Below are 15,115 nucleotides of genomic sequence, written 5' to 3'. Positions count from 1 at the left end.
GACTGTGCAAACTCCATACAGACATTCTCCCCGTGTCTTCATGGGTTTCCTCCTACAGACCAAAGATATGTGGGTTAGGTTGATTTTTCCATGCTAAATTGCCCCTTAGTATCCCAAGATATGTAGGTTAGAGGGATTAGCAGGGTAAATAAGTAAAGTTACCTGAATAGTGGCTTGATGGGATTGTTGGCAGTGCATGTTCAATGGGCTGCATAGCCTCCTTCTACACTATGGGGAATCTATTCACTGTTCAGGGAGTGAACTGACACCACTGAATTCTGGAAGATGTTTATGATTGACCCCAATTTGTAACAAACATCCAGCAATATGAAATTTGTCTTAATTCTTTTTAAAGAGGGGTAACTTTTTGATGCGGTGTTGTATCAGTTAAATGCTTTCCTGGGTAATTTTATTAAGTTTAAAATTCTGGGAATGGGAACTCATTTTGTTATGCATGTTTTAACTTTTTATACCTTTTATTCTTTTAGAAACTGTAATTCCAAACACTCCTTTTCAAATTAGTTAGCGTCGCTATCTTTGAGCCAGAAACTCTGGGTTCAAGTCACACTCTGGGATTTGACGGCCATGGAAGCTGAGTTCATAATCTGGCTAAACCTGTTGATTCTAAACATGTAAATCCTTCCAATATGCATATGGCAGGTGATAGGAGCGATGGAGTCTCCTGGTCAGTCCAGTACCATAGTCAGGCATAACTATGGACCAACCCATGGAAGTCCATGGTCACCAACACCCTTCTGGGACGTGGTACCTAGAGAAAAAGAGTCCAAAATGGTAACACAAGTGACTTCCAACAGATATTTGGAGTCATTTTGTTGGTTAATTTATTTTTCATGATTGCTTTCATACACCCTTATTTGTTGCAAGTCTGTGTATCGCCTTCTAAAAGGGTATCCAAGGGTTTCAGTGTGGTTGACAGCATATCTGTAGCCATTTCACACTGGAAATGTGCCATCCATCATATCATTTCAGGATTTTTAGTAAGTGTCCAAGATGGGCATCTAAAGCTGGCACTGATGTCCCCAACTTGCCTGTGCATTGGGTCTCCCATCTTCGGCCCCTTTGTCAAACTGGTTTGTGCATGACCACAGTATGGACTACACATGCTATGTTGTCAGTTTCTTCAGTTGTTCCAACAGGTAAGCCGGTGATCCTTAAAAGTACTGCGAAAATCTGCCACCCAAGGCAATATTATTAATATTTTTAAAAACTTATTTGAAGTGAGACTCAAGATTGCTTGAAGTAGAAGATCTCCAAAGGAAAATATACACTGTTTGGAGGCAGAATGAGGAAATAAAGGATTAAAAATGTTCTGTTTTTAAAAAGAAACGCTTGATTAATAATTAATTGCCTAAAACCTGCAGCTGTTTAGTATTTTAATACTATTCCATTATTGAAAAGGTCTAATTTTGTGCCGGATGTACGCCATTTAGTGTTAATTTGAAGAATACTACTTTAGGTTTTGCTGTAGTATTATAATTCTGTTCCTTATATAACATTTATCACTCTTAGTGGAAACACATTAGGTACCAGATTTGTGAAGGAATTCAGAAAGTCCTCTGCTCTAGACTGAGAATTGCATCCAGTTTTAGTTTTATACATCTGTCATAGGATCTTATTAAACAAACATAATGAGAATTACTTGATATGGAAAACTATTACATGGCCTCAGTTCAATCCAAAAGGACCAAGTGAACTTCATATTTTTTATCCTTACAGGGTGAGAGCATTCAAGATTTTAGCCTGCAGCACAGTTAATGTCTGGTGCTGTAGTTCTTGCAATATATCTAATTTACTGGCTGTTTTATGATCTTCAGTTGTTTTTCTTTCTCTCCATTATTTGCTCCTACAATTTTCCTGGCCTAATATAGAACAGAGTTATGTAGTTAAAGAAAAGACATCTTCATTCTATCCTATTGATCAGGCCTTGGCTCATTGATAACACCGATTCAGAGGCAAAAAGGATTGTGCGAGTTCAAAACCCACTTCAGTAACTTGAACACAAGATCTTAATTGACACTTCTGAGTACTGCTGATAAGATTGTTCCACTGCTGAAATGCTGTATTTCAGATATGATGTTAAACCAAAGTACCAGCTGCCCCCTCATGCGGACATAAAAAGTCTCATGGCTAATTTGAAGACTTCTTGGTGTCCTAGTCAAAATTTACCCTTCAATCACCACCATTAAAGCATCTTATCATTGTCTTGATGTTTTGGGATATAGCAACTAACTGTTCACAACGGTTTCCTACATGACAAGTGACACTATGCTTCAGAAGTAATTCATAAGATATCTCCAAGTGGTGAAAGATGTTATATAAAGTAAGTTTTTCTTTTTACTAGCAACTCCTACTTATTAAAGAGCATACTCATTTACAATGACCTGTGTTTATTAATGGGGAAAGAGCCGATGGAATCATCTGATACAGTGATGTGTGTTATTTCACTGAGGTAGGAAATGAACCTCTATTTGGCATAAATCTTGTCTCATCCTGGTGTTGTCCCCACTTGATCAGCATGGTGACATAATGGTTAGCACTGCTGCCTCGCAGCTAAAGGGACCCAGGTTCCATCACTATGTGGGGTTTACATGTTCTGTGTCTGCAAAGGTTTCCTCTTGGTGCTCTGGTTTTTTTCCCACAGTCTGGAAATGTGCAGGTTAGGGGGAGTCGTGCTAAATTGCCTTTTCGTGTGTCAGAGGGAGTAGCAAGGTAAATGTGTGGTTACGGAGAGAGGGCCTGGGTGGGATTGTTGTTGGTGCAGGCTCGATGGACTGAATGGCTTCCTTCTGCACTGTAGGGATTCTGTGACTTGAAGTGTACTTAATATGCTCTGTGATTTGTTTTACACACTGCACTTTTCATTTTCTTCAAAAAATCAGTATCGCTGAACAAAAGAATTTGTATGTTAGAGGAAACAAAAAATCCAGTGAGTGGGATGAATGTAACCACGCTCAACCAAAGTTACTATGTTCAAGAATTTAATGACAGGGATGTAATTGTAAGGTTATCTTAGCTAATACAATGAGTTTTAATTTTATCTATTCATGGGATTAAGTCTAGCAAACCCAGGATACTTTACTCCATTGAGCAACATTACTCAGAAATAATAGATTCATGTAACTTGAGAAACATAATTCACCAATTGACTCTAAAATTAAAATCATAAAAAAATTTCTGTTTTACGCTTTGCCCGAATTTCCTTTATCATTTATGCTGATTTAGCAAAACCTCCAACCAAGCGCAATGCTGTCATTAAAAATAGTTCAGTTTCAACATGCTATATAGATCTCTTGCCAAGTATAGTATAGGTGTATTTATGCTAGAATTGAATTGAAAGTAAAGAAGTTATACTTCAGTTATGTAAGGCATTGGTGAGACCACATCTAGAACACTATACAGTATTGGTCTCCTTATTTAAGGGAGGATGTAAATATGTTGAAAGAATTTCAAATAAGCTGCACTAGACTAATTCCTGGAATGGGAAGGTTGTACAAGGAAAGTTAGACTGGTTAAAATAGTATTCAGACATAAATGAGGTTCAATAGAAATGCTGGTGTGGCAAGATCAGAATAAGAACAGGTGTATACTTCGCTGGTTATACTGTTGCAGGAAATGTTGCCAAAAATACTTACAAAATCCATTGGGATTTTCAAAATGGCATTGTACAACATGATTAATCAAATATTAACAAAAATATTTTATCAATAATGGTTCTTAGAGGAATGAAAACAGATCAGTAGTTTCAAATGTAGTTTCAAATTTAAAATTAGATAAATGAGAAAATTAATATATTTACCAGCAAATCTTGAGATGTTTTATTGCCTATTAAATTGATAAGATTCCAAAACAAATTAGTTCACTTTACTCTTACAGAATGCCCAGATGGCCTGCTTTGTAACAATACAATCCCAAGACACTACAAACGCTACTGCCACTCGCTGCTTGCTGAAGAAAGAGCATTGGGTCAAAGTGATGTTCAATCCACATTTCTCAGCAGATCAGAGAGAGATACTCTTGTAGCTTCATCGGATTTTAACAATAATCACCCATCTTTGCGGAACAGTCAGTCTCCCCAAATTGAAGAACATCTAGCAAACAAAAGTCAAAATGCTCCACTACTGCTGAAGTCCCCTGCCATCAAAGCTACAAAGAAAAGTTTGAGTAAATTCAAAGATGTAACAATGACAAAAAGAACGCTTTTCCCTTCCAAAAAAATTTCAAAGGGTATTATGTCCACAGCATCATCCAGTAACCTACCCAGAAAATTACCTCCTTCAGCATCACAGTTAACAATTGACATAGAACCTGGGATTAATATTGACAGATTATTTAACATGGCAAATAGTTTTTCACAAAATGAATCTACCTTTGTCCTTGCTTCAGATGCAAATAATAAGGATGATATTAGTTGTTCTCCAGTTTGTAGTGATGAAATTCCAGATGATCAGAGGTTATCTTTTACAAGGAGAAGATTGTTTCATGGTCAAACTATTAATTATAATTGTAAACAGGAGGATGACACTTTTCCTAACTCTGGGGACTTTAAAAGCCATAAGCAGGAATTGATTCCTAAATCTAGTGGACTTGAGAACACTGCCAAAACTGACATTGAGACTATTGCTATTGATCCAGATTCCAGTCTATTAACTGACAGTGCTAATCTTATAACTAAAAATAGAAAAAGCATTGCAACACAACCACAACAGGCAGAGGCTATATTGTCAGCACTTAAATGGACCCCATTGGTTAATGAGAAGATTGAACAGGTTAATAATTGGTCACAACCTAACTCAACTGAAATAAACGTAATTAAGTTGGAACCAGCACACTCAAGTTCTGATTGTTTATTAGAGCCTCTACAAATTAAACAGGAACCAATCAAATCATTTCAGCTTACTCAAAATGTTAATGTGCAGGAACCTTGTGACTGCCAATCAAGGGAAGAAGAGGGAGATAATGCGAGTTGTCCCAGGAAGACTTCAGTACCTCATCACTCATTAGTTTTGCCTTCGTTAAACATTGCGAAACAGGGCAGCTCTCATCCTGAAACTTTTATTTTTGCGCAAAGTGTTGGAGTTCAGAAAAGTGGAACAAAGACTTTGGAAATGGCATCTCCAGGCTTGTTGGAAAGAGGGCCGATAAAAATCCCCAAGAGAAGTGCTGTAAATAAAGAATTGAAGCAAACTGACATTGGAGTTTTCTTTGGACTTCAACCAAAATTCAAGGATGAGCAAGAATGTCTGAAAAACATGCCACAAGGGAAAGCAAAAGAATTGATTTCAGAGGTTTCATGTATTGAACGAAGGCAAAGACAGAGGAAGAGGAAAATAGGAAGTTCTATAGGGGATGAACCTTGCATGGACTCTGTAGACAAACTTCAAACCGAGCTTGGTGATGGACAACAAGGAAGAGCAAAAAGGCCAAGAAACACGTATCAAAGAAATAAGCAGTGTCCTTTTTACAAGAAGATTCCAGGTAAACCATCAATTATTTGTCAGTTACTTTGCTCATGACCAGTTTATTTGCCTTGGTCGAATAAACCAAGGAGTCAAATTATAAGCAACTATATGATAATATATCTGTGTAAAGTAGAAGAACGTAATTTTATATACTTACCACTTTCTATATTCTGGATCTACTTACGTTCTCAGTTCTAACGAGCATTCCAGAGAATCTAAAGTTTACAATAGCTTTCAATTCTGATACTGATAAGCCATCCTTCTTGCGTCTCCACTGATAACACACAAGCAACGTGTAATGTTTCAGATATAGATGAGATCTGATGTTGGTTAGCTACTTATCCATTGGACAAGATACAGCAGATGTAAATTGTAAAAATTCATTAAGGCGGTTTGCATTTTGATGCCCCCATTGAAGTGTAATTTGGTTAAGTACGTAAAAATCTCAATACAGAAACGAACAGGTCTTCCCTCCTTGTAAACAAATAGCCCAAATTTGTTTCCATACCATTTTATTATTCACTTTATCATCCACGCAGTCAATCTAATCTCCAGTATTAAAATAGTGTGGAAGTGATTGTCACATACTCCATTAAAACCTATATTTTTGGAGCACACTTTTGGCCATCTGTTCTGCTATCTTGGTGTTGAATTTTTATTGATAACATTTGTGAAGTGCCTTGGGACTTTTTATTATGTTAAATGCATTACATAAATATAATTTGTTCTTGCTTAAAGAGCATTCACAGTCGCCCGTAGCACAAGGCTTCCTTTTCATACCTGAGATGTTGTTAGTATCTTTTTTACAATCTGGTTCCGATCTTCTTGATATCATAATACATTTTCCAAGTTTGTGTACAATATTTGAGACTGTGCAAAGAAGTTTTCCCTTCTAAATTTCTTGCACTCCTACTTGCATGTATGGCCCTTGTTCTAGACCCACACGAATGGTCTGCTTCTATTTAACATGTCTTGGCCTTGTTATCTCATAATTTGCATTCTAATGAAAAGAGGCTTCACTTTTTCAAGTTTTTGTCTGTATTTCTATTCCTTGGACAGATAAAACTGCTTTTCCAAAACTTCAATGAAGACCAATGTTCACTGCATTCTCCGTCTCACCTGCCCCCAGTCTCTGTCCATTCAAGCTCCTGGGAGGGGCGGGTATAGAAACGTAAGAGCAGGAGGAGGCCATTTGGTCCTTCGAACCTGCTCCACCATTCATTAAGATAATAGCTGATCATCCAACTCAATAGCCTAATCATGCTTTTTCCACAATAGAAACATAGAAGATAGAAGGAGGGTATAACAGGAAAAACTGAGAATGTGCTTTACTGGTTAATACAAAGCTGTCGCAAACATTGTACACAAACTTGGAAGATATTATTTATGATAACATGAAGAGGATAGGAACCAAATTTTTAAAAAGACAGATAGCTATATCTTGGGTATGGAAAGGAAACCTTGGGCTGTAGATGACTTGAGTGCTCTTGAGGCAAGAACAAATTGAATTTATATAATGCATTTAGCATAGTAAGAAGTCCCAAGGCAGTTCACAAATCATCTCAATAAAAATATTGACACCAAGTCACAGAGTGAGATAACGGAAAAGATTTTAATTAGTATTTTAAAATAACAAGGGAGGTTTAGAGGAGGAATGCATGTATGGGGCCAGCAAGCTGAAAACATGGCCATCATGGTGGAGTGCAAGGCCTTGAAGGCTTATAAGAGTGAACCACAGAAGAATTTTAAAATTGTCAGCTTTGGAGCCAGTGTAAGTTAACAAATGTTAAGGTGATGGGATTTGGGATGATTTTAGATACAAGCAACAAAATTTTGGATAAACACAAGGGTGTCCCCATGCCCTCTTTTCTGCACCCTCTAGATAAACCTTTTCTGTGTCAGAATTTTCCATGTCATGACTGATCATTATTTTGAAAAATCATCAATATTCATATTAAGACAACAGCAAACAATCTGCCTTCACAACCAACCTTTGTGCTTTCAGGAACTAATTTCACAGTGGATGCCTTTCAATATGGTGTTATTGAGGGTTGTTCTGCCTACTTCCTTACTCATTTTCATTCAGATCATTATGGAGGCCTTACCAAGAATTTCAAATGTCCTATTTATTGCAGCACGGTAAGTCTGTACCAGTGTTTAAGCAAATTAATGAATTGCAACTAATAGAATTCTAGAAATAGAACTTGAGTGACAACTTCTTGGATACATTCCTTATTTTGCAACAAGTTTTTCTCTCCCTGGTCTGGCCTTGAATATCATAGTTATTTCCAGTGAGTTAACTGCAAGCCATGTGGTTTATTCAGAATCCAGATTTGAGTCATGGAGTTATACAGCACAGAAAAAAGCTCTTCAGCTCATCGCATCTGCAACAAAGATAAACTACCTAACTGTTCTAATCCCATTTTCCAGTGCTGATGTGCCTTGACATTGCAAGTGTACACCTAAATACTACTTAAGTATTACGAGGGTCTCAACCACCTTTAAGGCAGTGAGTTTGAGAACCCCCCTGCCTTTTGGATGAAAATGTTTTCCTTGCATCCACTCTAAACTTCATGCCTCTTACCTAACTCTATGCCCCCTGGTCATTGATCCTTCCATCAAAAGGAAAGGTTTCTTCCTATCTATGCCCCTCATAAATTTTATACATTTCAATCATATCCCCTTAGTCTCCTCTGCTCAAGGAAAATGACGCCAGTTTATCCAGTCTCTTCATAATTAGAACTCTCCTGCCCAGGCAATATTCTGGTAAATCTCTTCTGCACCCTTTCCAAATCTTTTCTGTAATCTCTCCTACAATATCGATTCCAATATTGAAATTGAATCCAATATTCCACCATATACACACAATAGTTTTGCTGTGGCCTTACCAGCATTTCATATAATTTCAGCATAACCTCCCTGCTCTATGCCTTGGCTAGTAAAGGCCAGTATACCTAATCTATGGAATATTGAGCTGCCAATCCTGCACGTGTCTCAACCATGTCTCAGTGACAGCAGTGACATCATGTCCTATGTTTTAATTAGTGCATTCAACTCATCTGCCTTGTTCGTCAGACTCATTGCATTTAAAATAAATAACCACTGAATCTTGCCACAGTCCTCTGTGCCTAACTGGCCGGTAACCTTATATCTTCTGACTCACTTGTTGTCTCTTCTAGTTTTGACTGTGCATCTCCCCCGTCGAGCTTTCTCCCAGGATCCCACTCCTAGATAATTGAATTTCTGATCAGCAAATAAAAAATATAGCGAGATATCATAATTAGGCAGGTCATAGAATCCTAAAAACCTTAGTGCAGAAGAGGGCCATTTGACCCATCAAGCCTGCACTGGCAACAACCCTCCTGACGGGCAATTTATCATGGCCAATCCAGCTAACCTACTCATCTTTGGACTGGTATGTAATGAATGTGCATTCCTTTGCAAACCTTTTTGTGCAACTATTGATAAAATGGTAAGATGAAAAGCAAAATGCACCAGTGTTTTTTTTTGATTGAGTGCTTAAATGATGTTCTGTAAAAATAACCCTGTATGTGGGCCTAAGCCAAATATTTTAACCATATACACAACTGTAGTCATACCTATGGCTTGTGAACATTTTTATTTGCTGCATTGTAACCAAACAAAAGTAACATGCTACAGATACTGGAAATCTGAAATAAAAAACATATACTGGAAGTCAACTTCTGTGGAAGGAGAAATAGAATTAATGTTTTGGGTTTAAGACTTCTGACTGAGACCTGACCTGCCAAATATTTCAAACTTTTTCTGTTTTATTACTGCATTACTGTATATTTATGCTTGTAAATATTTTGTAATGGCAGCATTTCAGCTAAGTTGTGATGTGGAGATGCTGGCATTTGACTGGGGTAGGCACAGTAAGAAGTCTCTCAACACCAGGTTAAAGTCCAACAGGTTTATCTGGTAGCACAAGCTTTCAGAATGCTGCCCCTTCATTAGGTGAGTGGCGAGTTGGGTTCATAAACAGGACATATAGACACAGACGCAATTGCAAGATAATGGGTGGAATGCAAGTCTTTACAGGTACAGTCAGTGCGAATGGAGAGAAGGTTAAGCATAGGTTAACGAGGTGTGAATTGTCTCAAGCCAGGACAGTTAGTAAGATTTTGCAAGCCCACACCAAATGGTGGGGGTCACACATAGTGTGACATGATCCCGGCTGAGGCTGTTCTTGTGTGTGGAACTTGGCTATCAGACTTTGCGCACACATGAGTCTTTACCTGTTAAGACTCACGTTTCAACCATTATCTTACAATTGAGTCTATGTCCGTATATGCCCTGTTTATGCACCCAACTGTCCACTCACCTGATGAAGGAGTAGGACTTTAACCTGGTGTTTTGAGACTTCTTAGTGTTTCAGCTAAGTATTCCTGACACTTCTTTAAAAATTCTTTCTAGTCCTACTAATTACAAGTGTATTGATCTATGCCAAAAAAAATCTAGTGAACTTTTAAGACCAGTTTGTATTCCTATTGCGAATTCAAGTTGGATTTGTTTATAAATGGGTTGCTGTTCTATAGTATCACGACTTCAGATTGAACATTGAATGTTATTTCATTCAAAAAAAATTATAGCACTATTTCCAAAAGTCAGTTTGGACTTGCATTGACTGTAGCAAAATTTTGAATGTTATTTAATTTGGACTTGGGAGCAAAGTAACTTGATATCAAAATTTGCAGATGATGCAAAATTCTGGAATCTAGCTGACGTAGAAGAAGAATGCAACATAAGGTTTACAAGAATAGTATCAACTGAAATTGCAGCTATTGGGAAAGATTGAATGGGCTGTGACTTTTTTTCTTAGAAAAGAAAACGAGGTGACCTGTTAGCTCTTACGTATGGGTTGGTCTGGCAGATATGACAAGAATCTTTCCACTTATGGGAGAACCCAATGCCAGGGCAAAATAGTTAATAAGTAGGGGTGGCATGGTGGCACAGTGGTTAGCGCTGCTGCCTTAGTGCCAAGGACCTGGATTCAGTCTGGCCTTGGGTGACTGTGTGTGTGTGGAGTTTGCATATTCTCCCTGTGTCTGTGTGGATTTCCTCCAGGTGCTCCAGTTTCCTCCCACAGTCCAGAGGTGTGCAGTTTAGGTTGATTGGCCATGCTAAATTGCCCCTCAGTATCAGGGGGATTAGCAGGATAAATATGTAGGATTACGGGCTAGAGCCTGGGTGGGAATGTTGTCGATTCAGGCTCAATGGGTTGCATGACTTCCTTCTACACTATAGGGATTCTATGATAGTCCTCAATCCAGTAGGGAAAACAGAATACGTTTTTTCACTGAAGGAAAATAGCTTGGATGCTTTCAAAAGGAACTAGACTAATAGTACTTGAGGAAAGATTGAAGGGGTCTGCTCTCAGGCTGAGGTGAGGTAGATGAAATGGAGGATACTCTAGGTGGACTATAAACCAGCACAGACTAAATGAACCAAATGGCCTATTTCTAAATTGTATAGTCTAGTAATTATATATTTGTGTTTTAGCTGCAACTCATTTGGATCTTGTTGCTGTCCGTGGATTAAAAACTACTTTCGTTCATTCCAAAAATGTGATGGGGTTGGGGTCAAAATAGAGGTCCTTGTTTGCTCAACTGATTGCGTGTACTCAAATTCCAGGTATTTCAGTGCTGGAAGGCTGCACCTTGCGCACATGACCATAATAGGCAAGTTAATCATTAAAATTATTTATTTTTGTGTTTAAATTCAGATAACCGGCAATTTGGTGATATCTAAGCTGAAAGTGCAGGCTCAGTATGTCACAAGTCTACCCATGAATTCTAAATGTGTTGTGGATGGAGTTACGGTGGTGCTTTTGGATGCAAACCAGTAAGTTTTTTATCATGTGTATTCAATCAAGATGTACAGATATTATTACCCCAATCTCTCTTTAGTGTCTTCAAACTTCCAACTTAATGTCTTCTTTGCCACTGAATTTTTTTGTACTCCCAAGTCCCATCTTTCTCGCAATGTGATTGCCACTTCTGAACCTTTAATTCCATAACTGATTCCTGTTGGTTTCCTATCCTTTGCCCTCTGCAAAATCAAAAGTTGTTGTAGACGTAAGTGTCAAAAGGCCAGCTGGCTCAAAGACTGAAACCTGTCCCTCAGTTTTCCCTTTACTATTGCTTTCATTATCTGTGTGATGTTAGAGATCTTTATGCTGGAAAGTGATGTTGAAGTAAGCTTGATAGTAAAAACTACAAAGATTTTCACTAATTCCTTTGTATTCAAATGTTTAATGAGCCTAAGTTTTTTTTGCACTACAAAATTAGAACCTTCTATCCTAACTTGAATTGCCTGTAAATATTTGCAGTTGTCCAGGTGCTGTCATGCTGCTGTTCCAGCTTCCAAATGGTAGAACACTATTACACACTGGTGATTTTCGGGCTAATACCTCCATGGAACGTTATACTCATCTCATGGGGCAAAAGATCCATACTCTTTACCTGGATACCACGTAAGAGAAAAGAATAGTTTGTTTTTGTCACACAATATTTAGGTTTAAACAGTGTTATCCAATGCATATAATATTAGCATATAAATGAGTAATTGGTACAGTTATTAGGCACGTGCTCTGAGTACTGATATCTGCATTGCATATTTTAACTTTTAGTTTGGTAAATTGAAAGCACAACATATGTTCTTTATCATCTGTGCTTTATTTGCTTAATGCTTATTGATAATTTGCTGGACCAATGTACAACACGCACACCAGATTTCAGCACCATGGAACCGTGCATTGTGTGGAGACAGGAGCTGGGGTCAACTGGTCAATAATAACCAGCAACTCCATTGCAGCAAATGTTGGAATAGACATGCAGTATCCAACCACATTCTGGCTGGAGGGCATGGCAGATATTGTTGCGCAAGTCAACATTCTCAACAATAACTGAAGTCAAAATGATGCTCATGACAACTAAACAAAATCCTAAGAAACTGTACTAAAATGTGCTGTGTGTGTGATGAATCACTTGAGTGAGAGTAAATGGACGTGTGAAATGTGTTTGTAAGGGAAGTATCTTTTTTCCTAAAATTGTGTTGCTGTAGTCACATCAGTGGCTGGTTGGAAAACTGGTTTAGCAAAGTTCATGAGCTCTTGCAACAAAAATAAGAATGCAACTGCATTTTTCTGAAATTCAGTCAAAACGCTAATTTGGCTCTTTCAGTTGGTTACTGTGATATTTGTGAATGTCTAGAACCTCGCATCCATTTCTAAAAATAGAGGATAGAGTACATGGATACTTTTATAGTGAGTGAAATGTTGTTTATTTTGGCAGATACTGCAGTCCAGAATACACCTTTCCTTCTCAGCAAGAAGCTATCCAGTTTGCTGCAAATGTTGCGTTTGAAACTGTAACAATGAATCCTAGAACATTGATTGTCTGTGGTACCTATTCAATTGGAAAAGAGAAAGTTTTCCTAAGTAAGACTACTATATGGTGTAACAAGTATTCCATGTGTGTATATTAGGACAAAAATCCCTCTTTCCCTCCCCACAGTAAAATTGTTGGGTTGTTTTAAAGTGGAATTAATTGAATCATATGATTATCAATTAATGATGAATATACTGCTAGCATCATATTCAAAGGCCTACCATGTTTGTGTGAAAGGGACTGGCTAAAATGATGTGACCATTTATTGGAAGACATGGTGTCCTGAGAGCCATGGCCAGCTTTGTCTGAATATTCTCCTGAATTTTGGAGAACTATAATCCTGTGTACCAGAAGATATGGAATGCCTGAAAAGCGATTTTGTTTTTCAGTATTGGTAAATTGTTGACTATTTGACCACAACAAGGTAACAATACCACATTGTCTTGAGGAAATGTTGGAGAGCTTTGTAGCTACTAGAGTTTAGAGTAGTAAAAGGTGACTTGCTCAAAACCTTTAAGATCCTGAGGGGTATTGACAGGGTGGATGTGGAGAGGTTGTTTCCTCTTGTCAGAGAATCTAGAACTAGTACTGTTTTAAAAATAAAGTTTGCTCATTTAAGATGGAAATGAGGAGAAATGTTTCCAGAGGGTCGTGAGTCTCTACAACAATCTTCCTCAAAGGGCAGTGGAAGCAGAATCTTAGAACATTTTTAAGGCAGAGCTAGATAGATTTGTGGTTAACAAGGCTGGAAGGTTATCATGGCTAGACGGGAATATGGGGTTGAAGTTTACAGTCAGATCAGCCGTGATTTTTTTTGATTGACGGAACAGATTTGAGGGATTATAGAATCCCTACCAAGCAAAAGGAGGCCGTTTGGCCCAATTGAGTCTACACCAACCACAATCCCACCCATTTACTGTGCTAATCCCCCTGACCCTAAGGTCAATTTAGCATATCTAGTCAACCTAACCCACACATCTTTGGACAGTGGCAAGAAACCAGAGTACCCGGAGGAAACCAGTGCAGACGTGCGGAGAATGTGTGAACTGCACACAGTGATCCAGGCTGGAATTGAACCGAGGTCCCTGGTGCTGTGAGGCAGCAGTGCTTGCCACTGAATGCCTCCAACTGGGGTATGTTTGTAAAGCCAATATTTAATACTGGGGGTGGGTGATGGTGTTAATATAGGGGGAAACCAGCTAAGGAGAGAAGATAAAAAACCCTGCATGCACGGAATAAAATATTTCTTTAAAAAAAATTGAGGGATGACTTTATTGTACATCATCAAAGGCATGAACGCTAAAGTTAGTTTCTGCCATGGTAAACTTCTGCATAAAACTACCTTCAATATATGAAACCAAAAATACGAAGTAAGTTGTACTGATCACTGCTGCTAATTGGCATTTCCTGTATACTTTTCCCACCAAAGGGTGATGCTTGTCTGATGATTTAGCACAAATCAACTTCCTTGTTAGGGGAGATAAATGGCACAACCTTTAAGAGTATTGATAGGCAAAGGGATCTTGGTGTACAGGTATACATGTCACTGAAAGTGGCAATGTAGGTGGAGAAGGGGGGTAGCCAAGAAGGCATACGGCATGCTTGCTTTCATTGGCCAGGGCATTGAGTTTAAAAAATGGCAAGTCATGTTGCAGCTTTATAGCATCTTAGTTAGGCCACACTTGGAATATAGTGTTCACTTCTGGTCACCACACTACCAGAAGGATGTGGAGGCTTTAGAGAGGATACAGAAAAGATTTAGCAGGATGTTGCCTGGAATGGAGGGCATTAGCTATGAGGTGAGGTTGGAGAAACTTGGTTTGTTCTCACTGGAACGATGGAGGTCGAGGGGCATCTTGATAGAAGTCTACAACATTATGAGAAGCATGGATAGAGTGGATAGTCAGAAGCTTTTTCCCAGGGTGGAAGAGTCAATTACTCGGGGCACAGCTTTAAGGTGTGAGAGGAAAGATTTAAAGGAGATGTACGAGGCAGATTTTTTACACAGGATGGTGGGTGCCTTTTTACACAGGTAGTGGAAGTGGAAATGGTAGTGACTTTTAGAGGGCTTCTTGACAAATACATGAATAGGATGGGAAAGAGGAATATGGTCTCCAGAATGGTAGGGGGTTTTAGTTAAGTTGGGCAGCACAGTTGGTGCAGGCTTGGAGGGCTGAAGGGCCTGTTCCTGTGCTGTAATTTTCTTTGTTTTTTTCTTTATAA

The 15,115-nt window shown here is 38.4% G+C and overlaps 1 protein-coding gene across 4 annotated transcripts in view; it reads left to right on the top strand.

Annotated features, from left to right (window-relative positions):
- dclre1a (DNA cross-link repair 1A (PSO2 homolog, S. cerevisiae)) overlaps positions 1-15,115 on the top strand; it is a 51,751-nt gene that overhangs the window by 16,811 nt on the left and 19,825 nt on the right. For all 4 annotated transcript variants that reach the window (XR_013888857.1, XR_013888856.1, XR_013888855.1 and 1 more), the window contains exons 2-6: positions 3,895-5,496; positions 7,486-7,619; positions 11,227-11,345; positions 11,833-11,976; positions 12,797-12,942. Coding sequence is in view for 1 of the 4 variants with exons in the window: in XM_080205803.1 (XP_080061929.1) it covers positions 3,895-5,496; positions 7,486-7,619; positions 11,227-11,345; positions 11,833-11,976; positions 12,797-12,942 (2,145 nt within the window). In the remaining 3 variants the exon portion in view is untranslated. The remainder of the gene's footprint in view (positions 1-3,894; positions 5,497-7,485; positions 7,620-11,226; positions 11,346-11,832; positions 11,977-12,796; positions 12,943-15,115) is intronic.

Source organism: Carcharhinus amblyrhynchos, chromosome 17 (assembly GCF_965287045.1).
Source record: "Carcharhinus amblyrhynchos chromosome 17, sCarAmb.v2.hapA, whole genome shotgun sequence".
NCBI lineage: Eukaryota > Metazoa > Chordata > Chondrichthyes > Carcharhiniformes > Carcharhinidae > Carcharhinus > Carcharhinus amblyrhynchos.
Note: the sequence above shows the minus strand (reverse complement) of the source record. Positions and strands in the feature narration are given on the sequence as shown.